At 42.3% G+C, this 23,176-nt stretch overlaps 1 protein-coding gene across 12 annotated transcripts in view; it reads right to left on the bottom strand.

Annotated features, from left to right (window-relative positions):
• LOC101797191 (protocadherin alpha-C2) overlaps window positions 1-23,176 on the bottom strand; it is a 167,746-nt gene that overhangs the window by 43,880 nt on the left and 100,690 nt on the right. Inside the window, exons 1-2 of one of the 12 annotated variants that reach the window (XM_072023608.1) lie at window positions 3,787-6,409; window positions 3,590-3,619 (exon numbers count right to left, since the gene is read on the bottom strand). The exons of 8 other annotated variants lie outside the window; for them this stretch is intronic. In XM_072023608.1, coding sequence (XP_071879709.1) covers window positions 3,590-3,619; window positions 3,787-6,351 — 2,595 coding nt within the window. In that variant the 5' untranslated portion in view covers window positions 6,352-6,409. Of the gene's footprint in view, window positions 1-3,589; window positions 3,620-3,786; window positions 6,410-23,176 lie in introns of those variants that run through there. 3 more of the 12 variants (XM_072023614.1, XM_072023615.1, XM_072023609.1) reach the window with 3 other exon arrangements.

Genomic DNA, 23,176 nt, shown 5'->3' with positions numbered 1-23,176 from the left:
ACACTTCAAAACACACTTCTATTTAAAAGCAGTATCAAGATGTGTTCAAATGTTGCCTGCTTTTTTTTTTTCCCCCACACACTTAGCAAGCTGTCTTTGAAGAACAAAATACAGAGGGGATGCCAGAAACAGAGCAGTGTGCTCAAACAACTGTAAAACCCCAATGAATTGCTAGATCTTACCACCACTGATTTACAGCTTTTGTTCTTTCTGAAAAGCATGCACAGAAGACCATGGAAACTTAATTATGGACACTGCATGAATCATCATATTTTGTTGGTCACGTGCCACCACACACACACACACACACACAAAAGGTAAAAAAAAATCTATAATCAGAAGCACTCGCATTTAGTTTTGCCAAGGCCTCAAACTGCCTGCTCATCATTAGGAATGTACTTCTGGGGCAGAAAACATCAGCTAAAATGAGTGTCAGTCTAATTGTTCATCTCTGCATTGAAAGGAAAAGGTTACTGTGAGACACAAGACATAATGAGGAAGTGGAACTGCACAGAAACCGAACTAGATGATCTTTGAAGGTTCTCCTATTCTGTTCTGTTCTATTCTGTTCTGTTCTGTTCTATTCTATTCTATTCTATTCTATTCTATTCTATTCTATTCTATTCTATTCTATTCTATTCTATTCTATTCTATTCTATTCTATTCTATTCTATTCTATTCTTCCATAACAGCAAGACAGGAGAGATGAAAAGAAAAACCACTCAGACATCACTCAGCATCTGCACAGGTGTATAAGGAAAGGGACACAAGACTAAAACATTGAAATCTTCCCTGAAAATGACAGATCATCACTGCAGCAGTGCCCTGTAGCAAAATCACACCTTCATGCACTCCTTCACATCTGCATACACCCCCTACCAAGAGACAGGAATCCAGGCTATTCATAATCTCACATGATTCCAGCAATGAAGCCACAATACTTTGCTATTTTTATATTTTTGTCTGCATTACCTGCTTGGTCACCCTGTAGCAGTGATCTAGCTGATGAGAGAGTGATTCTTGTTAACCCCATATTCTGGTCCTTATCACTAGACTCCTTCCAGCAATAACTAAGGTTTTCAGTGCTGCTGTGGTAGCAGATTTCTTCTGTTACTAAACGTACTTGGTTTGAGATATTCTTATAATGGTATAAAAGCAGGGTGAACACAGAAGCAGAGGCTACCTTGCAGAAATGAGCTCTCATTACACTATTACGACATGAGCAGTACAAGTCAGAATAGTCAGGTATCAGTGCAAACAGATACAAAGAATCCCCTGCATATCCTTAATACACTTGTTTTTCCACTCTGTTGCATCCATGTAACAACTCAGTGAAGTCATTCACAACTTAGTACAGAGTAATTACAAATATCTTTGAAATTACTGGTAGATATGAAAGGGCTAAGATCTATTTGTGTCAAGTATCACTGAGACTAATACCGAATAACTTCAAAATATTTGTCACCTCACTGTAAAACATTAGTCTCCATGAAACCCTATACATGGTATGCATGCATACAAAACCCATTCAGCTGGTCCTATCCTTATCACTGAACAGTTTATAGAAGATCCATTTCAAAAACCTGTTGAGAGTGAGAGAGCGACTGAGAGAGAGAAGGGAGGGAGGGAAAAAAGGAGAGAGGGAGACATGTTTACAGTCTCCAGAAGCAACACACACATCAGAAATTAACTTTGTAAAATGTCACGAGGCAATGATACCTGTCACTGAGCTTCACAAGTAAAGGACAACCTTTAGAGACTAATTAAAGCTCACTTTAACTAAAAGAGAAACACAGTTCTACAAAGATCTAGTAATATGAAGAACATTATGCTTGAAATGTAGAATATGGTGTTACTAAGCAATGGATAATATCTTCAGTGTATATGTTGAAGCTGAAACAAGAGAAAGATATATAATGTTATAGTATGCAATTAGCTAGGAATTAGTAACCATTACATTCACCAATTTTCTCATGACACCTGGCACTGATATGTCTTCATGGTAGGTATTACCACGGGTCAGTTTAAGAACTGGAGACCTAAGAAAAGTACTTGTGACAAGTAGCATTTGTCAGAATTTCACTTCTGTTTAAATCACACAGAACTACTGTAATAACTGATTCCTTTTCTGGATCATAAGTACACACAGAAAGGCCTTTGCTAGCTTGTTCTCTAAATGTCTTCTGTACTCGAAGTCCAGCCCTTGCCTGATCTGCACTGGTTTTCAAAACTTGCTAATTCATTGCATTGAATGGATTGATTCCCTAAAATGTGATAGGAATCTGTCTGTTAAACTAATTTCCTACCTACTGCTCATGCATCCAAAGTGAAGCCATTTTCAATTACCTTTCTTTTTTTTTTTTCAGGAAATCAGATTTAAGGTGTATATATTGCAGAATATTTCACTTTCATGCTCCCTCCTATACCAAATTGATTCTAGATTTTATTATACTCAGAGAGATTTTAAGGTACAAAAAACGCTTAAAAAAGGAAAAAAAAAAAATCCTCCGGACCACACCACTGTGATTTACAGAAAAACTCCGCTTTAACTTTAAATGGATTCATTTTAAATAGATGATTACTACTTTTTAAAAGCACTTATATGGAAGACTTTCTAGTCCTTAAGATTTTTTTATCTTTGTGTAACTAAACACCAGTTCCAAGAGAGGCTCACATCTTCATATATGAATAAGTATAAAGAAATAACTTGTATTTTTGCATCAAGGGTACATAAATCAGGCTTCTTTCTATCCCACCACAATTACCCCCCTAGCTTCCCCACATCCAGAAGCATACCATACATTAATGCATGAATCAATCCTATGACTGCCACTATCCTAGGGTAAAAACAACACACAATAATCACAAAATTTTTCTTTTGTGAACCAGAATTAATGTTTCCAGTGTTTCTCAGTTTAAATCCATTAATTGTACTAAGGAAAGTGCAGGGCATGCAAACGACACACTAACTGCAGACTGGCTGCATGCTAGCATAGAGCAACCATTAATTCTTCACTGTGGGAAAATATTTAAAAGGTTAATAACACTGCCGGTCAAACCATAGGTGTTAAACAATTTTCAATATCAACACAGCAGGTTGGAAGTTGTCACATTGCAACATAACAATGGTAACTTGCTGTAATCCTCTATAAAGATATCACTGGATTGTCACTGTCAAGAAAACATAAAATGCAGCACTGGGTAGAACAAATACTACTAAAGAAAGGCTTGCAGCTTTCAGACAACTAAAATATGCCCACATCAGAAAGCAAAGCATATTTTTGTAATGATCTAAATCCAACAGCTTTGCATAGGTATAAAATCAATGAAGTAGCAAACATCTATAATTGCCATAAAGTAACCTATTGATTTCCAGGCTAATCTTTTTCTTTTCTTTTTTCTTTTTTTTTTTTTTCCTGCAATATTAGTCTTAGCATTAAAGATTTAAGACCACATCTGTCATTCCTCAGCATTCTATGACAGCAGGCAATTTTAGATGTGTAAGAGAAAAGGGACAGACGCAATATTCTACACAGCATATGCTGCAGAAATGAAGTGAATCTCAAACAGACAAACATACTGAACTTACCAAATGGACCCTGAAAGACCCAGTATTTACCTAGAAACAAAATGCATTGCACACATTAGCATACTTTAGAACCATGTCTTGTAGCTGTGTCAGCAAGACCAAAAGGAGATAAATTCACATAATCTGAGTTTTCCAGTTTGAACCTTTTCTTAAGTAAAAATTCGCACTGTGCTGACCATTTATCAATATAGCCTCACCTCGTTAGGAGTAATGGAGTCATTTTTAAGTATGATCAGGTTTTGTGCACTCTGCCCACTCTGTCCTGTCAGATGCCTCTCAGTCACCACTGCAGAGGGACCCGTTCCTGTTGGGCCACAGGTATTGTAAAACATAAAAGTGTCACTTCCTGATCCTGCAGTTAGGCATGCCTTATAGCAGTAGGTCTTAGTCAGAGACCCATTGCCCCTCACTTCAATGAAATGGGGCTGCACTTTTAAACCCTGCGGCAACCTCGCATCAATGTTGTTGTTGGCCTGCTTGTACAGTTCAGCAGGGCACCGTTCTCTGACCCCACAGAAACCTGTACAGCAGGAGTCCCCATACAAACTGTATCTGTAGCACTTGATAACAGTAAGCCCAATGATTGTGAAAAGGAAAACGAAGGAGATGGCGCACAAAGCAATAATGAGATAAAGAGTGATCTCTGAGTAATTGCTCGGACTTTTAATGTGCCTTCTTGTATCAGGGATGATTTTGGAAACTCTGTCCACCACAGCAACAGTGATAGCTACTGATGAGGACATCGGTGGCTCTCCATTGTCTCTCACCTCCACCGTCAGGTTGTAAGTAGGTGTGCTCTCCTCCCTCAGTTTGCGAGTAGTCCTTATCTCCCCAGTATGGAGCTCTACCCTGAACAAACCTGGATCTGAAGTTTGAACCAGGTGGTAGAACAACCAGGCATTTTGTCCTGAGTCCCCATCAATGGCTATAATTTTGGTTACCAAATATCCAGCATTTGCCAAGCGTGGGATCATCTCCAGGGCTGCTGAAGTGTTGGTTGAGGTAGGATACAGAATCTGTGGAGCATGGTCGTTCTCGTCTACCACATAGATGTGGACACTGACAGTGCTGCTCAGTGATGGGATCCCAGCATCCTGAGCCTGGACAACCACCTGGAACTCCCTTAATGTCTCATAGTCAAAGGATTTGACAGCATACATGTTGCCACTGTCAGATTTAATGGAGACGTAGGAGGTAACAGGTAGCCCTTCAATCTCCCCGTCCAGTAGAGAATAGGACACATAGGCATTTTCGGCAACATCAGGGTCAGTGGCTTTGATAGTGCAAAGCAGGACTCCAAGGGGGTTGTTCTCAGGGACGTAAACTGAGTACACAGGTTCCTCAAAGCGTGGAGGATTGTCATTGATGTCAGAGATCTCCACATGGATCACCTTCTGGGAGGAGAGAGGGGGGATCCCAGAGTCAGTAGCTGTAACTGTGATATTGTAGGCTGCTGCTTTCTCATGGTCCAGCTTGCCCTGGGTCACTAAGGTGTAGGAGTTCTTGAAAGAGTTGAGCATGAAGGGGAGGCCAGGGGGAATACGCAGACTGACCTGCTTGTTCAGCCCTGAGTCCTGGTCTGTGACACTCATCAGGGCCACCACAGTTCCTGACTTTGCATCCTCTGGCACTGGGCTGTACAAGGAGGTCAGGACCACCTCAGGAACATTATCATTGGCATCCACAATGTTGACCAGTACCTTGCAGTGCCCAGCCATAGAGACGGGGCCCTGGTCAGTGGCTTGCACATAGATCTCATAAGAGGATGCCTCTTCATAATCCAGGGTACCATTAACCCGCACCTCCCCTGAATGTGGGTCCACACTAAACAGCTGCCTCACCTTCTGTGGGGTGTAGCTGCCAAAAGAATAGATCACATCCCCATTGGAGCCCTCATCAGGGTCTGAGGCATTGAGTTTGACGACTAGGGTGCCAGGTGGGGAGTTCTCCAGAAGGTTCACGGTGTAGGTGGAGCGGTCAAAGGCAGGGGGGTTGTCATTGGTATCCACAACTCGAACAGAGATCTGGGCTGTACCAGACTTGGGGGGGTCCCCACCATCCACAGCAGTGAGCACCAGCTGCTGCAGGGCACTCTGCTCCCGGTCCAACGGCTGCTGCAGCACCAGCTCCAGCAGCTTGCTGCCACTCTGGAAGCCTTTAAGGTCCAGGGCAAAGTGGCGGCTGGGGCTGAGCTGGTAGCTCTGCACAGAGTTGGTGCCCACATCGGGGTCCTGGGCACTCTCGATATGGAAGCGGGCCCCAGGCACGGCAGACTCACTGATCTCCAGCCGGTAATCCTGGCGGGGAAAGCGCGGTGCGTTGTCGTTGATGTCCAGCACCTCCACCTCCACGTTGTGCACCTCAATGGGCTGCTCGATCACCAACTCCAGGCTGAGGAAGCAGGTGGGGCTCAGCTCGCAGAGCTCCTCCCGGTCCATGCGCTCCCGCACCAGCAGCACCCCGCGGCCCAGCTCCAGTTCCAGGTACTGGCGGCCGCTGCCCGAGGTGAGCCGCGCTCCCCGCGCCGCCAGCCGCCGCGGATCCACGCCCAGGTCGCTCGCCACATTGCCCACGAAGGCGCCGTGCGGCAACTCCTCCCGCACCGAGTAGCGGAGCGGCCCGCCCGCCGCCCGCCCGGCGCCCAGCCCCAGCAGCAGCAGCAGCAGCAGCAGCAGCGGCGGCGGCGGCGGCGGCGGGGGCGACGGCGGCGGCAGGCCCAGCGCCACCGCCCCACCGCGGCTCCGCCGAGCAGCCGCCGCCATGGCCGGGGGGTGGGGAGCTGCCGGAGCCCGGAGCCGCCTCGCCCGGCCCTGGCCCGGCCTCACGCCCCGCCGCCCGGCCGCCTCATGCAAGCGGCGAGCAGCAGCCGCCGGCCGCCCCCAGCTCCGCCGCCGGCCCCGCCGCCGGCAGCGCCGCTGCCCGGCCCATGCTCGCCGGCTGCCCCAGAGAGCGGCTCCGACCTCTCTCCCTCCGGCGGCTCCAGGGAGGAGGAAGATGAAGAGGAGGAGGCGGAGGAGGAGGAGGAAGGAGGAGGGACCGGGACTCGCCGGATCCGCTTTCTCTGCTCCAGCTGCCGCGCGGGCGGAGGCGGGGGAGGACGCTAAGCCGCGGCTGGCTCCGGTTCAGCACCTGGGCCGGGAACAGCGCTTCGGCGGCGGCCGGTGGTGGGGCGGGCTCCGGTTCAGCACCAGAGCCGGTAACAGCGCCTCGGCGGCGGCCGGCTCCGCCGCTGCGCGCCTACCCCGGGGCCGGGCGCCGCCGCTCCGCCGCGCCCAGAGCCGCCCCCGCGCCCCGCTTCGGCGGCCGAGGGCGTGAGGCTGGGCCCCGCTCCCCCCGCGGCACCGGCCTCACCCACGTGTTGCCGCCCCTCGGTGCGCCGGGCCCTTCGGTGCCGGTGGCCGCCGCCGGGCCGGGAGGGGAGGGGTGCGGTACCGCCGTGCCGCTCCTCGCCTCCGCCCCGGTTTCGGTGCTGAAGCCTCGGGGGCGCGGGGCGGGCCGCCAGCCGCCGGCACTCCTGGACCTGCTGCTGCAGTGCTAAAATGCATCCGCCTGGGAGGGTTAAATCAGCGCAGGGAGCCGAAAAAAAAACGGGCCTCCAGCCAAGGCTGGTGCCGGCTGTGTGCTGCTGCAGTGGGTTTGACGACCTCCTTCTCGAAGACCTGCCCCTCTGCTCCCGCGGAGATTCATCTTTGCTGCAGCACCGTCCCCCTGCCCAGCCCCTGCGGGCCCCCTTGCCCTGATTCCACCCTCCTTCTGCCCTGCTCCCTCTCGCCCCTGCTGCAGCCCAACAGCAGCTTGGCTGGAACAATTCTGCAGGTCACACCCAGGAGTTCAGAGCATTTAAGGTGGGCTTCAGTTTTCCATTCAATGCAACAGACAGGCTCAAGGTGATCAAGTGCAGCTGGAGAGAAGGCAGAGAAGCGCAATACGATCTGTGTTCCAGTTAGTGTTCTTTCCTCCTCTACACTCATGTTGGAGGACTGACAAAAAACAGGGCCGTGAAATTGAACAAACTCAGCAGGGGGTTGGGGGGTGGTGGCAGCAACGTGCTGTATCTGCAGTAAGTTTTACTGTAATGCCACAAATCCCAGCAAAGACAATAAGCTTAAGCATCCATTCACAGAACACCTAAGTTACTATGCCGATGTATTTGTGGAGACAAACCTCAGGTCATAGTCCTACAGGGGTCTAAATTGTACCTATTACCCAATGCAGAAACATTTTTTTTGGATTTCTCTTCCTGTTTTTCCCTTTCTTACCCCACCAAGTCTTTTGGAATGACTAATGAATTTTTTCTGTATTGGGCTGGTCTATCAAGGCTAATCTATCTGTTGACCCGAATGTTCAGCTAAAACCTTTATCAACGCCCTTTTGTGGGCCTGGACATGCCTCACCGTGTAGGGTGACTTTTAAGAGCACAATCTTACTTCGTAAATCCCGAAGGTTTAAACTATAATGTACCCAATGCACAAACCCCAGAGAACAATTGTTCTGACTCAGCACTGCTAAGATCACCAGTCTATCACATTTATCCATGGCCAGTATTATCAGAGAGGAACATTAGAAGAAACAACATTAATTGCATGATGACCTATTTATGTTTTGGCTGATGTGTTGATATACTTCTCAGCCCACTTTTATGGCCCAAATATTTATCCTCATATTTATTCTAACATGACCAGTAGTCCAGTGTCTTCAAATACAGTGGTGGAATCACCCAACCCTACTTATCTTTTTAAGCAGGACAAATGTTGGTCTGTGCAGAGTAAGAAGGGCAGATGGAGAAGCCAATTGCCTAGAACATCTGAAAATCTGCCCGTTTCATCCAGTAGCCCAAACAGGAGCCAAACACTTAAAAAAATCTGCTTCAAAGTTTTGGCTAATTACCCATTTTCAAGATCACAATGTTTATAGATTCAGAACAAAATGCCCTGACAAGCTTATGAAAAACAAACAAGAAAAAAAATTTGTTAAAAGCCCTAATTTGCTTTTTTTGCCATTTTGAAGTTTAGGAATGGACAGCTATAACGAGGCTAACAGACATGGATTATGTGGCTGTGCATCAAAATTGCTTGCAGTCAACACAAAAAACAGAAGCCTGAAGGGACACACCCTCAGTTTTCCAGACAATCAAATATTGGACTCATCCAGGCAGGCCACAGAGTATCTCTTAAGTGTACAGCCATTAAGTCTTCTAACAAACATTCGTCACACCAACAAAAGAGACAAAAAGCCCCAGCAACACTGGCAACATCACAGGCCCTGCCTGAAGGACTACATTGGTAGAGATACTCCTAAAAATGAACAATGTCCTTGATAAGAGGTAGCAGAAAAACAAAACCCACCTTGTAGGTATTGCCTTTTTGGCAGGTTTATTTTACTTACAGTGTGTGAATCAGATGCCAAGCACACATCTAGGGGATTGTAATACCTGTGAGGAAGCTTCCCTTTCACATTGTTCCTAGACACTGATGATTTACTTTTGGTGCACACTGAGGCTCCTCTCTAGTGCATTCCAGCTGGGTACCTCACCAAGGAACAGCTGATGATTGCTTAAATCCTGCCCCTCACTATTTGCATACTGCATAGGCTCATCTCTTCTAATATCCTGTTCCTCTGTGGACAGCTAGGACCATGCACATCCAAGGATTTGTAAAACAACACAGAATGTAAAACTGAACAAAGATAACACACATAATAGAGCCATTCTAGAAAATAATCCCCAATATCTTCATTCCCTTCAAACATGTATCAAAATATCAAGTTCCTAGATTTTTTTTTTTCTCCTAATTACAGAATAAGTCTCATGATCATCTGGCCTTTTTGTAAGTCTTTCAGAAACAGCAGAGTAGGTAGTTTGCTTTCCATTTTACTGTATTTACAGATTTACAGATTAATACTGTAGCTTGGCTCATGCACAGTAGCACTATACAAATGTAACAGCCTTTCTGAAAATTTTAGCTTTATATCATTTATGCTGACTATACCTAATTTTGTACTGATATACTGAAACTTGTGCTGTTCCAATTAAATGTTCCGAGTCACTTTAAATATACATAAGATTCTTCAATGGCCAAAATAATTTTAGTTATTTTCATCAGCTTCAATGGTAATGCTGACTGAGTCCTGCAGACCTTGAGTTTTAATTCAGGAAGAGTTTCCATTGAGAAAACACTTCAGGGGTTGGTCTGTAGTGATATTGATTTTTACAGTGAAAAGTAAAAATTGAAACAGAAAAACATAATTTCAGTTTCAACTGAATTGTGGCTTAGAGGCTTGTTTTCTTTTTCTTGGAGTTTTGTTTTCCACTAATTTCTTGACACTTCATTTAAGCACCAATTCTGAAACACCTTAAAAACTCTCTTAACAGAAGTGTTTTCTGTGGCTTCAGATCAATTCACAGAAGCAAGAGCATCAGAATCTGTCCCTGCAGCAGAAACAGCTGATAAAAAATCCAAGGCCAAATGTCCATTTGCTGACAAATTCAATAACCCTTGCAGTGTCTGATACTACCTGCATGCCATATCTGCATGCACAGGCCTGTTGGATTTCTCTGACATATGAAAATTGTGCCACCATATTTAGCTTGGTTAAATTAAATGGTACGAGTTCTTTAATAAGAGTACAGTGTAGGGTTGTAGCAAAGAATACACTGATTTTATGAAGTTCTTCAGAAGAAAAATAAGTTAAAAGATAGTTATAAGTTATATGATCAGGTAGTAAAACATCTATATATCTATCTGTGTTAGAGATTGTAGCAATATAACTATTTCAGTATAAAAAATCAACACGTTCCTATGCAAGCCTTTCTTGAAATAGTACTACATATAGATATGCTTACATTGGTATCACTGTAATGCAATGCCACAGAAAAATTTCAGTGCAAATATTTCTCTTGGGAGTGATACAATTATATGCAGATACAGTTCTGTAGGTATTTAGAGCCTTAACGGTTCATCCATTTCAAATCTCACCTGTACCAGGCACATCTTTATGTAATACTAACTAGAATCACCTAAATTTGTTTGAGCTGCAGTAAATCTGTATTCTAGTTTCTTCAGTGCAGTAGTAGAAAATAGGAAGATGTGACTGTACATGGTGCTAACTGAAGAACTCCAAGGAATTTTGACATCTGAAGACATTTTGCTTCTTTGTAAATAATTTCACCTTCAGTAAAACACATCCCTCAAATATGACATCCAATGACTTAATGTCCTTTCTGAATCTGTGGGAAGTCACAGCTCTGAGGATCAGGCTGTAGATTTTATTATGTAGTTTTGTCAGCATGTACATTTTAGCAACAAGGAGATTAATATTATATAAATGCTCTTGGCACACAGAGTTGTTGCCTGCAGATGAAACAATATGCAAAATACATGGAGAAAAGTATAGAGAATCCACAAAATTCAACCATTAACAAGCAGGTAAGTTTTGTTATTTTGTAGGGAAAAAATAGATTTTCTCTGTATATGCCCACTTGTATGTAGTGCCTATGAATTGTCTGCTTTACTTTAACTAAATCAAGTAATGGGGAAAGAAGCAACCATCAGTCACAGGCCAGATTACATTAACCACAGTTGAAAACAATGCCTGTAAACAGTAAAAGAATGACTCAAACTTGTGGAGTTTCCTACAGTTTTTCCAGTGAGGTGCTGGACTGCAGCACCATCTTCTAGCTCAAGGGTACTCTGGAAATCTATGGAATGAATATCCTGCTAATCTGAAGGGGCACACACTACTTCTTCAGCCCAACACCATGTTTCAGTTGGCTCTCTTGGGATTCTTGTACTCTTCTGCACCCCACTTATATCAGTTGTGCACCCCACCCATCCACACCTCATCTGAAGGAGAGTATGTGTAGGGCCTTAAATTGTTTCTGGGGACTCTCCATGCCTCAAGTACTATTTGATCACAAAAATACCACCTAGAGGCGATAAGGCAGCATAAATGTGGGAGTGAACAGGATTTATATCTTGCAGCAGATTGATAAACCTCCATCAGTCACAATTCAGCCACATGAGCTCAGAGATCCTGGAATACAAGTGAGCAGGCTCTGCATTGAGAACAGAGCCACTTGAGCAGCAACTCCTTGAACAAACCCTGCAGCTGAACCAGATCTGGTCTGCGTTCTCTGCATGGGGTTTTCTGAGGACATGGGATTCTCCCTCTTTCTAAAAATACTGCAAAATGCTTCCCTGTGATAATGTAAACTTGTTTCTACACCCAATTTCTTTGCTACCTTGTTCCACTCATGTTCTGCACTTGGATTACTTGCTGACAAGTCACCTTTTTACATTGTTTGCCTCTCCCCTGTTTGAAAAAGGTACTGTGACGAACTGCTCAGTTGGATTGACTCTGTTCATTCATATGCTTCCATAAATCCATTTTCCATATTGGTACAAATCTAACTATCTCACTACCTTTGCAATAACATCTTTTATTCTTTGCTACATTTTAAAACTTTTTAGAGTCAAAGTCTCTGTTGATGATTCCTAAGCTCTCCTAACTCATCCAAGTTGGACTGATAGCTCAAAAACTGTTGTCTTCTTGTTCACAGTCTGTCTCTTAAACACATCTTTCTCTTTGGTCTTTCCCAATCTGTCTATTTTCCTTCTAAAATATTTGTTCTGTGTTTTTTTTTTTTTTTTTGTTTTGTTTTGGTTTGTTTTTTGTTTTTGTTTTTGTTTTTGTTTTTTGTTTTTGTTTTTGTTTTTTTTTTTTTTGTTTGGTCCCTTTCTCCATCTTGTCTCTTTCCAGAAAATATTCTATTCTTTTATTTTTTTTTTCTCCCATTTTCTACCTCTAGTCCATTCAGTCATTTTCTACTCCATCTTCTGTCAGTCCTCCTACCTCTTTCATTTTTCCTGGCTTATCCACTCTTCTTCTCTCTTTATGTTGATTTATCATATTATTCACCTCAATGTCCTAGGACATTTATGATATTCCTTCTGGATATATGAGAAATTTACTGTATTCCAAAATGATGCTGATAAGGGATGCTGATATCTCTTTTTTTCCTGATGTCTCTTTTTTTTCCCTTCATTTTTGTCTGCAAACCTCAGGTAAAGTAGGAAGCTAAGCATCACACAGTGGCACTGAACCAAAGGAAATAGAGACCTAGTATAAAAATAGAGAGTGAGACTAAAAAGTACAGGGAAGGAGTAATATGAGGAACAGTCAGCCACCTTATTGACTGCTGAGAATGACTGACAGCATTTTCTCCAGAGCCTGTCAATGCCTCTCACTTATTAGCAAAGGATTTCTGGTTTGAATGACAAAGAACTACACAAGTGCTGTGTATTCACTCCTTTAAAAACATATAGTGAGTTACATCTATTAAATTTGTTTCTGCTCCTTGCTTACTCCTAACTGTCTCTGAGTAGTTAACCATCTAAATCTGAAACATCCTAGTTTGGATCTGAAAAGGAGTTGGCAATAATGTTGGTTTGTTTCCCCACTGTTTTAATGATGACCTAAGTTTGTCTTTGACCATGTTAAAAGTATTGACTGTCAATGCTCTAACTATAAACTGTACATCTTGTGCTAGATCAGATTCCGCTTTTTCTGAAAGTCATTGCTTTCTCCTTCATCTGCACTTTTAATTCTTGGCCTACTGCTCACCTAATATCTTTTCCAGGTTTGCTGCATTTTCTAATAGCATCTCCATGAATTTCATTATCCACAAAAGTATATCAAATCAGAAATTATCTATTCAAGATATAAAAGCATATCTTAAGCTTTACTTTCTATGTTTAATCTATTGAGCCCTATATCTGGATAATAACACTGACTTCAAATACACAGAACTGCACAAAAAGCCACTGTGAAGATCTCTTCCTTAGCAAAGTTACTCTGCTAACTACTGAGTAGCAGGATTACTACTTGTACAGGATACTAAATTCACACTGTTGGTATTCAAAGATTCTTTCACTGTAACATTTTTCTATTGACTTGCCTAACCCATCAGTAACACATTTTCAGGTTACCTAAAATGTAGCAGACCTGCTAGCTAAATAAGAGAAGGGAAAAAAAAAAAAAAAAGACAAAAAGAAAAAAGACACCCCTCACACCTACTGCTACTCTGCTTCCTGCTGTTTTCCAAAAATATACAACACCAGGTGAAGCATACATTAACCTATTCCACTGGGTTGCTAATACCAAGTACATTTTCTTAGCAAAGTAGACCTATGTGTAACTTCAGTCTCAACTTGTCAACTTAAATGTGACTTAAATGGTTTGAGTTTATTCCCTGTACAGGAATGCATTCCAATATGCATTCAACATACTGCCTGCAGACACAAATACTCTAACGTGCACGATGTAAAGCTGGATTATCCAATAGTTACAATTAAGCATTGTACACATTTCTCTAAATTTCTTCCAGCCGCTGAGAGTCCTTGTGGCTTCTCTGACACACACTCCAAAGCTACCTGGAGGTTAACACAGCTGCAAGTGTCTGTCCCAAACCACCATATTCTTACACAGTAGCAAGCTACAACTTGCTCCTGAAGATAAAAATGTAAAGCAGAACTGAAGTCAAGAACAGATTTTCTCAATTTAAAATCAGACCCCAAATGCTACTGTACTGAATTCTGCAGAGCTGCCTTAAACATCAGCAGTTTCCCAAATTAATCGAACAAATTATACTTAAGCAGAGTTTAAAAGTGTCTGGAATGACCTTGCTTTTCAAGGCTTCATTCTAGGATTAACTATTTAATTGCTGGGGGGGGGGGGTTGATGTTGGAAAAAGTCAGAGTCAAATTTACCAGAAAATTAAATCATTAGAGCTATACAATACAATTCAAACTGTAAAAGTGAGGCACATCATCACCTCTAGCCTTGGCTGTTGCACTCAGACACAGCTCCCATGTCTTCCACAGCCAGAGGATCAGTCACTACTGTGGTACTGTCTCCAAGCTAGAGCACACAGAACTACTTAGCTAAGAGGTACGGTCTTTACTCCAGAATGGATGAGCAACCAAAGGAATAACAAAAGCATTTTTCTGGGCTTCCAGAGCTCGCTACAACAAAGGCAGGTTGGGTACAGGTTGTATTTAGTGTGGCTGCCATGACAGAACACCCAGATATGTTGTAGGGTGAACCTCTATATGGCTGGTTCCAGCCTTTCACAGCTTCCTCACCATTGGTCATTTTTTTTAGATTTGCAGTTCTCCATGTGGTAAGAAGGAATAAACTTCACTCTGTGATCAAATGATAGAGAAAAAGCTCCATCGCAGAAATTTACCCAGCTTTTACCACAAATGGGAAAGACTTTGCCTGGCAACACGGCCAAGTAACTAATAGTCCTTCACTCTCCTCAGCCTTGTCATTGAGCTTTCAGCTGCAGGTTTTGGCCTACGGTTCTGATACATGTACTAAGGTCCTAAGTATATTGTCAGAAAATAAAAATCCATTAACTATTTCACAGAGCAGCTGAGAGCTATAAAAAAGGCAAGAGCAGATTAGATCACCAGCAACAAAAAACATACTGACTCTGTGAGGACTTTTATGAGACCAGTAACCCAATGTCTGTTGTTCCACAGCTTTTCATATTTCATGTGTCTGCACAGGAGTGGCTGGGCAGAGAAAGTAGGGCAGGGAGATATTTTGCTTTGTTTGCTAAGTTCTCAGCAGGCATTTCTGAGCTTAGAAGATTTCACCTCAAATCCTGTTAAAAAGAAAAGCATCTGCCCAATCTGTGTTGTGCTTGGACTATTTTTAATGTATAACCACATCCATGATGAACAAAATATTATTACTGCAGATGCTGCTGAAATTATCTCACACCAGCACAAGACCAATTGATTTTCTTACTCAGCAGAACCAGGAACAGCATTTGACCCTGACTTACACCTTCTGCCAATGACTTTGTTTTACATTTTTGTTTCTCCTTGGGGTCCTGGAACATTGTAAGATCTCACACCTTCTTCCTGAACAGTCATGCAAAAGTTGGTTCTTTTTCCCCTCTTCACTTGTTCCAGACACTTTATACTGTACCATTACAATCTCAGTCATGATTAACAATAAGGTTACCAAAACTGCACAGAGAATTGGATTCTAACTGTGCACTTAGAAGTAGTACCTGATAATGTGCCAAAAGATCATCTGCCAATAATTCTGTGCATAAAAACAGCAAAAATTTGCTGTATCATTTCTTATGAAGACTGTATCAATAGTTTGAGTTCATTACCTGTAACTAATCTGAGGTTTTCCTTTCTGTAATCCATGCGATTTTACCTCTCATCATTTATTATCTTTTCTGTTAAATGCAGAAATTTGACTAAAAAATGAATAATTAGTATGACTGAGGTATGAATACAAAAAATGTATGCACTTGTGAAAGCACACAAAATACAAAAAAGAAGGACTAATAGGGAAAGTATGCATTAATTGCTACAGAGTACCCTGTATGGAGATTTCATTTGAATGAATTAAGACAAACAAAATGACCCAAGATAAGGTCTCAAAAAGATGGAGAAGAGAACTGGAACCTTAAAATACACAGATGACAGAGAACTGTGAAATTCAAGAAATTCTGATCCTAGTCACCTGTGACCAGCAGGTACATGAGCTGATCCCGGTGAGTACAAGGTTATGAGAGTGTGAGTTAACAAAATCTGTAGAAGAATGAGTAAGAGTGGGAAATTTCAAAGATTTTGCGGGATTTTTGCACTTTTCCTTCTTTGAGATCTTGCATTCAGTTCTCTTATATTAATTTCTTACACATAAATTCTAGATTCTTCTCTGTGAGACCTTGTTTGCACATGAGGTCAGGTCCTGAGAGGGCGAAGGTTCTATCTGAAAAGCTGAGTCATAGCAATAGCTAGAAGATGCTGTAAACCTTGCTGGAACCAAGGGAAAATTAATAATAATAAATAAATTAAAATAAAATATGTGGAGAGGCTCAGAGAAGAACAGTAACTTCTACAACCCAGAGAGGGTTAAAGGCACAGTTGTACCAACTCCAGATCTACTTTCCCACACATACATGTATATAGACATCAAAACCAGCTCCTGCACCCTTCTCTGGAGTTCCTCACAGTCTCTAGCACTTGCTGCTGCTATTGCTGCTGGAGAACAGGACTAGGAATAGCTCCAGGTAGCTGGAGGAGTTGCAAGGAGCCCAGCAAGAGGGAGATGAGATGGGAGCAGTAAGCAGCATCTTGCAGATGGGAACAGCAGAAGAGAAAGAGGCAGTGGTGAACAGACCATAGAAAATACAAGTACTGTAATATCACATACAGTATTAACACAGGGCTTGACAGCACAACATTGTACAGATTGACAAGCCTGAGTGAAACAGTGATCAAGTTAGTAAGAATATGACACTATTGAACATACCTACCCAGTTCAGGGCATTTAAGCCAAGCTTCAGCAATGCTGAGATAGCACTGTTCAGATTTACTAGTGCAACAAGCTCACCTCCAATCTACAGTAAATAAGAGAATCCAAGACAGAGTACTTAAAAGGGGAAGCAAAGAAAAGGGAAGATACAAGGTACGTGAATGGGGCAGATGATGACCAGAAGCCCAGAGGAAGGAATTAAAAATGCTGGCTGTCAGACAGCAAGAAGAGGAAAAAAGTTCCCTGGAGCTGAGTTGGGGGTTTTGAAAATGAGACAAGAAAAAAGTGAGATGGTGACAGAAGCTCATGATCATGCTATAAAAGCAGGAAGTCAGGAGAACTGGGTTCTGTTGACAGTTATATCAAGGGCTTCGTGATTTCTGGCAAGTTCTTAATTGGTTCCTAAGATGTCAGCAATATCTGGGCTCAAATGGCTACTAAAAGGCTTAAAGCACTACTGCAGAGTATACATGGATATTCTTAAGGAAGTATGTACATATACATATGTAAAATTTACTATTGGTAATGGGTACCGAAGGGAGAAAACTGGGTGTTTTTTGTTTGTTTTTAACTAGATACTAAGCATATACGTTTTCAAACTTCTTTTCGGGATTCTTAAAACCTCTGTGACACCAAATATTTGTGTTTTGACTTTAGTAAGAGTTCAGTATTCCTTTCCTTGAGCACAAGAGTCCTTACTGAATAGGCTATAGTGGCTGACAAAACAAAATATTCTTTCAAAAGCTAGACTATATCTAGTGTTTACCACTAACTAATGCAGATTTGCCTTACACATTCTGTACAGATTTTTCATGCAGCAAACTCATTATTTTGTATGGAGGGAAGACCCATACTGGATGTATCTGTTCCTGCAACAGCAGGCAATGGCTGCTGTGAGGCAGCGTGCAGAGTATCCTGCTTGGTGCTCAGCTGCTCTTCCAGAAGAGCAGGTTCCCACAGGTTGTATCTGCCAACCTTACAGGGATACATCTGTTAGTCCTAGCACACTTCAAGTGACATTAGACATGCAGCTTTTAACAACTCAGCTGAGCTCACTTTATTTTTTCCATCCATGAACAGAGATACCAGAGCAGGACACAAAAGACAGAGCTCTGATGATAAGCTCTGATGATGATATCAGATGTATCCATTGAAATCAGTACCATTTCCTTGCACCAGTCAAAACATCATTCTCCACAAACAGCCAAAACTTAGAGATCTTGAAGTACAATCCACGGAGAAGAAGGTCACATGTCCCCAGCCATTACCAGAGTAGACAGGGCAAGCAGTGTTTTTATCTTCTGCGGAAACAGAGCCAATATCTAACCAACAAAGTCTAAGTTCATGAGATCAAGAAAGGCAGCCTGCCTTTCCTCCTGGAAAGGACGCAATAGGAACAGCAGAATGAGTCTGGAGCCTATATTAGGGGGTTACATATTTCAAAACAAATATTTGTAAAGAATAACCTGAAAACTCTTTTGGGAATCTCCTGACATACCAGGTACCATTTTGTTCGGCACCTTTCTTATTGAACTTAGTCTTAGAAGTTGGTAGGTGCTGGACACCAGTGAAAAGCTCTTCCTAATTATTAGGATCTTCCTTCTCTTACCAGTCTATATGCATCATGACCCATTTGTAGTTGAGAGGCACTGGCTTTTAGCTTCAGTAGCTAAAGGAGCTTCTCTTAGGGAATAAAACAGTACTTCATAAACAGACCCAGCCCTTCTAATGTATTCCAATTGACAGACTCTACTTTGCTCAGTCTCACACAAACATTTCTCAACATCTCTTAAAATTTCTATCTTTTATGAACAGAAGTGGCAAAAAAACAGATCTTGATATTCTTAGTACCATCTTTTCAATATTCCCCCAGGTCCACTACATATTTGACTGATGGATCCTCAGACACATTTTTCTTACTGATGGACACATCTTCTGGGTAGCTTCCCTCCTCATCTCAGTCTATTCACAAAATCCCACTTACATTAAAATAAATTGTTTTAGTTCTGTTCCAACATTTATTTGCATTTCATAAAGAGATAATAGGAGTTGCTGATGCTTTCAACAGCCCCAGTCCAGGACCCTCCTGCCTGGCTGCTGGAGCTCAGTGTCCATGGACCTGGGGTCTCTGCCCAGGCTAAGGAATGTGGCTGCCACTTTCCTCTTAGTGAGTTCAACCAGTAGTAATGCTGAGGTAAACAGAAACACACAGGGCTGGTAACACACACTGCCACAAACATGGCTCTTCCTTGAACAGCACCCACCCACAGGACCCAGATAAATCACAAGTTCCAATAGACATCCCCTCCTTCGGGGCTTGAAGGGACAAGAAGCCACTGGTGCAGGCACACACACAGCACTCTCCAGGTTCACAAGCACACACATGGTCTCAGGTCCCCTGAGGACCAGAACAGTCCCTCTGTCTCCTCCAGCACCCATGCCTGGATTCCAGCCTCAACCCATCCTGCATGTCCCCTGTTCACCAGATGGTCATGCTTGGTGCTTGCTGCAAAGACACACTGCTCACACTATGGCCTCCCAAACCACTGTCTGTAGGACCCTTAGGTTTACATCCTTAACTGCTGCAAAATCCTATTTTGCCTGCACTTTCTTGATTGCCCATCAATCCTTGTGACTGACATTGTTTCTGGTTATTGTCTTCATTAATGCTTACTGGTCAGGTTTTATGTCTCTGTATATTTAACTCCATACCTTTCCTTACCATCCCAGTTTGGAAAGGTCTTTAGTCAGATAGTCTTACTAAAAAAAAATTCTTACACTCTCCAAATCCTTACCAATTAGCGTAAGTGACAAGGACAAGAGTCAAGGGGCACAAGCTGAAACACAGGCTCCTATGGAATGCATTCCTGTACCTTCTGCACTGACATTAGGGACTCTCCCTTTCCCTACTCCCTGGTCCTGGCCTGGACATCGTTTTTCCTTTGCTCCCACTCTTCCTGTTCTCATTTTCCTTTCTCAGTTCCAGCTCCAACTTTGATCTGGACCACAAGTAGACAACTGCAATTACAAGAAGGTCCTGCCAGCTCTTGGCTGAAACAGGGCTCTTTGTTGGCAGGACTTGGAGTGAACTGAGATTTCCAGCTCTTGCAAGGGTCTAACAAGTTCAGTGAACAAGAATTTCTCAAAAGCTTAGAACTCAGCCAACTTGAGAAGAGACCTCAACAGCTACCTAACATGACACAAATTATTTCTTAACAAATATCAAGTCTTTTTTCCAAAATATGCCTTGCTAAAGTTTTTAATGGAAAGTTCAGCTACATTTTCACCACTCTCAGCCTGAGAAATGACCAAACTGTTCAGTCAAACTTGTCTAATAGGCAACCCCTGGTTCACATGTATCACCACTCAGGAGGCCTAGAGGGTTTTATAATAAATAGCACCAGACCACTTTTATACTAAGCAGTGGTATGAACACAGCCTGAAACTCTGAAAGGTTTTCCTTCACTCAATAATGGAAAGAACGGAAATACAGAAGTGCCTAACTCCAAGTTAGTCATTTGAGTTACTTTCATTAAACAAACAAACAACAACAAAACAACAATAATTAGAAAGTTGCTCACATTTCTGAATCTCCTTTCATCTGCTGCTGAAGTGACAGAGTTCTCTTCAGGTGACACATATATGACTAGAACAAAATGTCTTCTATATAAACAAAATAGGTCTACTGCTACAAAAATGCATCTTGAACACAAGATGCTATATATACACTAATTACTACTATGCAGTCTCTCTCTGTAAAAGTATTTCGAAAAACATTCTGTTTAGAAGAATTAATATTAGCTTAAAAATGCACTGTATTAAGTAACCCAACACTATAATAGTAAGCGTTTCTTTCAGACAGAACAATTTTATATATAAAATTCTCACAGCTTTATTGGAAGCATGCCAGGCTTGTGCATTAGCAGCAGCCAAACATCCACTATGAACAGTCTAATTGTACAGCATCATGGATGATAAATATCATATTTCTCCTATCTGTGTGAAGGTGGCTGGAAGCCCTTGGTACAGCAAGACAAAGTGTATCACGAGACAGTGTAATATATATTTGTTCGCTATTTTGATGTATTTTAAATAGCCACAAGCAATGGAAGTCTTCCAGGATGCACACCAAAATCTCTTATTCCCAGAATGTGATTTATATAAATCCAATGTATTTTATATACATGAGAAGAAATGTGGCAGTGTTTTCAGAGAAAAAAAAAAAAAAGTATAGCTATTTTAACTCACTTCTTTGACACTCCGGCTCTATCTTGACTTCTACTGAATCAGTTAGGAGAAAATAAGGACATTTAAAGGTTTTGCAAATTGAATGTCTTTGTCTTTTTCAATGCTTTGGACTGTCATGAAATGGCAATCATGACTCCTTAAGTCTTCTGGGTCCAGAAAAAAAAGTGCTGTCTCATTAAACAAAAGGACATTTTCCTTCTCTAATGTGAGAAAAGCATCACTGACAGCTGCAAGCTGTCTAATCTTGAATACTAGATCCACTATAAAATTTAAACTTTTCCATGAGTTTTGCAATAGTGTAATCTCAGATAATAAACCCCAGGCTGTGAAGTGAGGTGAAAGATGCTTGCAGGTGCTCACTTACAGGACTTCAGTTTGGATGGACAGGTGCAGTGGCCACCATCACAAATAAAGCTACCTCTTAACTAGTATTAACAGTACAGTGCAGGCATAGGTCTAGGTAGGTACAGGCTTATTTTGGAGTATTAGCAATGATTTTCAGTAAATTGGATTTTATATTAAATTAGAATGATACTTAAACTAAGTGCACTACAAACCAGCCCTCCCTCTTATTCTTTAATCTTAGTGATATGTCAAATCTGGCAGATATCTCTACTACATTAATGTGTCTACTTATGTGCTGGTTTCAACAAATTCACAAAATGTTCCTTAGAAGAAGAAAAAAAAAAAAAGAGAGAAAACCACATAATGTATCCTTTTAAATTATACCCAAATAATACCATACATAGAAGGATGAAATTATTCAGCGTGTATCATGTATGAAAACTGACATTTCCTTTCACCAGCTTTCTGATGAAATATGTTATTGTGTTTTTTTTTTCCAAACACTGACACAGATTACAATGACTGCTTCTAATCCTTTTCCATCAACTTTACTCTAGTAAAGTTACCAACAACCAAGTGCTAGAGTTACCAACAGGTCCAAGACAGAGTAACAGAAGCTGTGAATTTGCCAGCAGAAAGAGCATTTAAAGGGAAGAGTAGTATTTCCTTATAAGATGTAGCATATACACCACAGATTCTTATACTACACAATACATACTAGTAGCTGCAGTAAAGCCATTTCCACACCTCCTCATTGAATAAGGACACCACTCCATGGAACATCTCTCCTCTTCCCTGCTTACAACAGTCCTAGAACCCTGAGTGCACAAGGCCATCAGCTGATACAAATAATTAAGCTCATCATTTATATACTGCTGATTTATCCTATGAACTCCCATTTAATAAGAAGAGAGAGAAAAAAAATAATTTAAAGGTAAGATATAGACTTCTTGTGGGGACTGAATTATTAAAATAAGTGCTTTCTATTTTCTAGAAAACACTTGTTATACTGTAGGAAAAAAAAATCAAAATCACTTATTGAGTTTACATGGCAACATTTTGGTTGCAGGGATGCGGGGGTGGCCTCTGTCAGCAGAGCCCAGCAGCTGCCCCATGTCAGATAAGAGCCAGTTTCAGCCAGCTCCAAAATGACCTGCTGCTGGCAAGAGATGAGACAATGAGCAATGTTGGTTTTGTCTCTGATAGGGCAGATTTAAGAAAAGGAAGAAAAAAAAAAGAAAAAACAAAAAACTGCTGTGCAACAGCAGATGGAATAGAAGAGTGAAAACCAGCCTTGCAGACACCAAGGTCAGTGCAGAAAGAGGGCAGGAGGTGCTCCAGGCACGCAGCAGAAGTTCCCCTGCGGCCTGTGGAGAGGCCCCTGGTGGAGCAGGCTGTCCCCCTGCAGCCCATGGGTCCCACATGGAGCAGATCTCCACGCTGCAGCCCATGGAGGAGCCCCCGGTGAAGCAGGTGGATGTGGCCTGGAGGAGGCTGCGGCCCATGGAGAGCCCCCGCAGAAGCAGGCCCTGGGCCAGAGCTGCAGCCCATGGAGAAGAGCTCACACAGGAGCAGGGGACCTGGGGGGAGCTGCCACCCATGGGGGACCCGTGCTGGAGCAATTTGCTCCTGATAGATGGACCCTGAGGT

Source organism: Anas platyrhynchos, chromosome 14 (assembly GCF_047663525.1).
Source record: "Anas platyrhynchos isolate ZD024472 breed Pekin duck chromosome 14, IASCAAS_PekinDuck_T2T, whole genome shotgun sequence".
Classification (NCBI taxonomy): Eukaryota; Metazoa; Chordata; class Aves; order Anseriformes; family Anatidae; genus Anas; species Anas platyrhynchos.
This window is presented reverse-complemented; position numbering and strand designations above follow the sequence as displayed.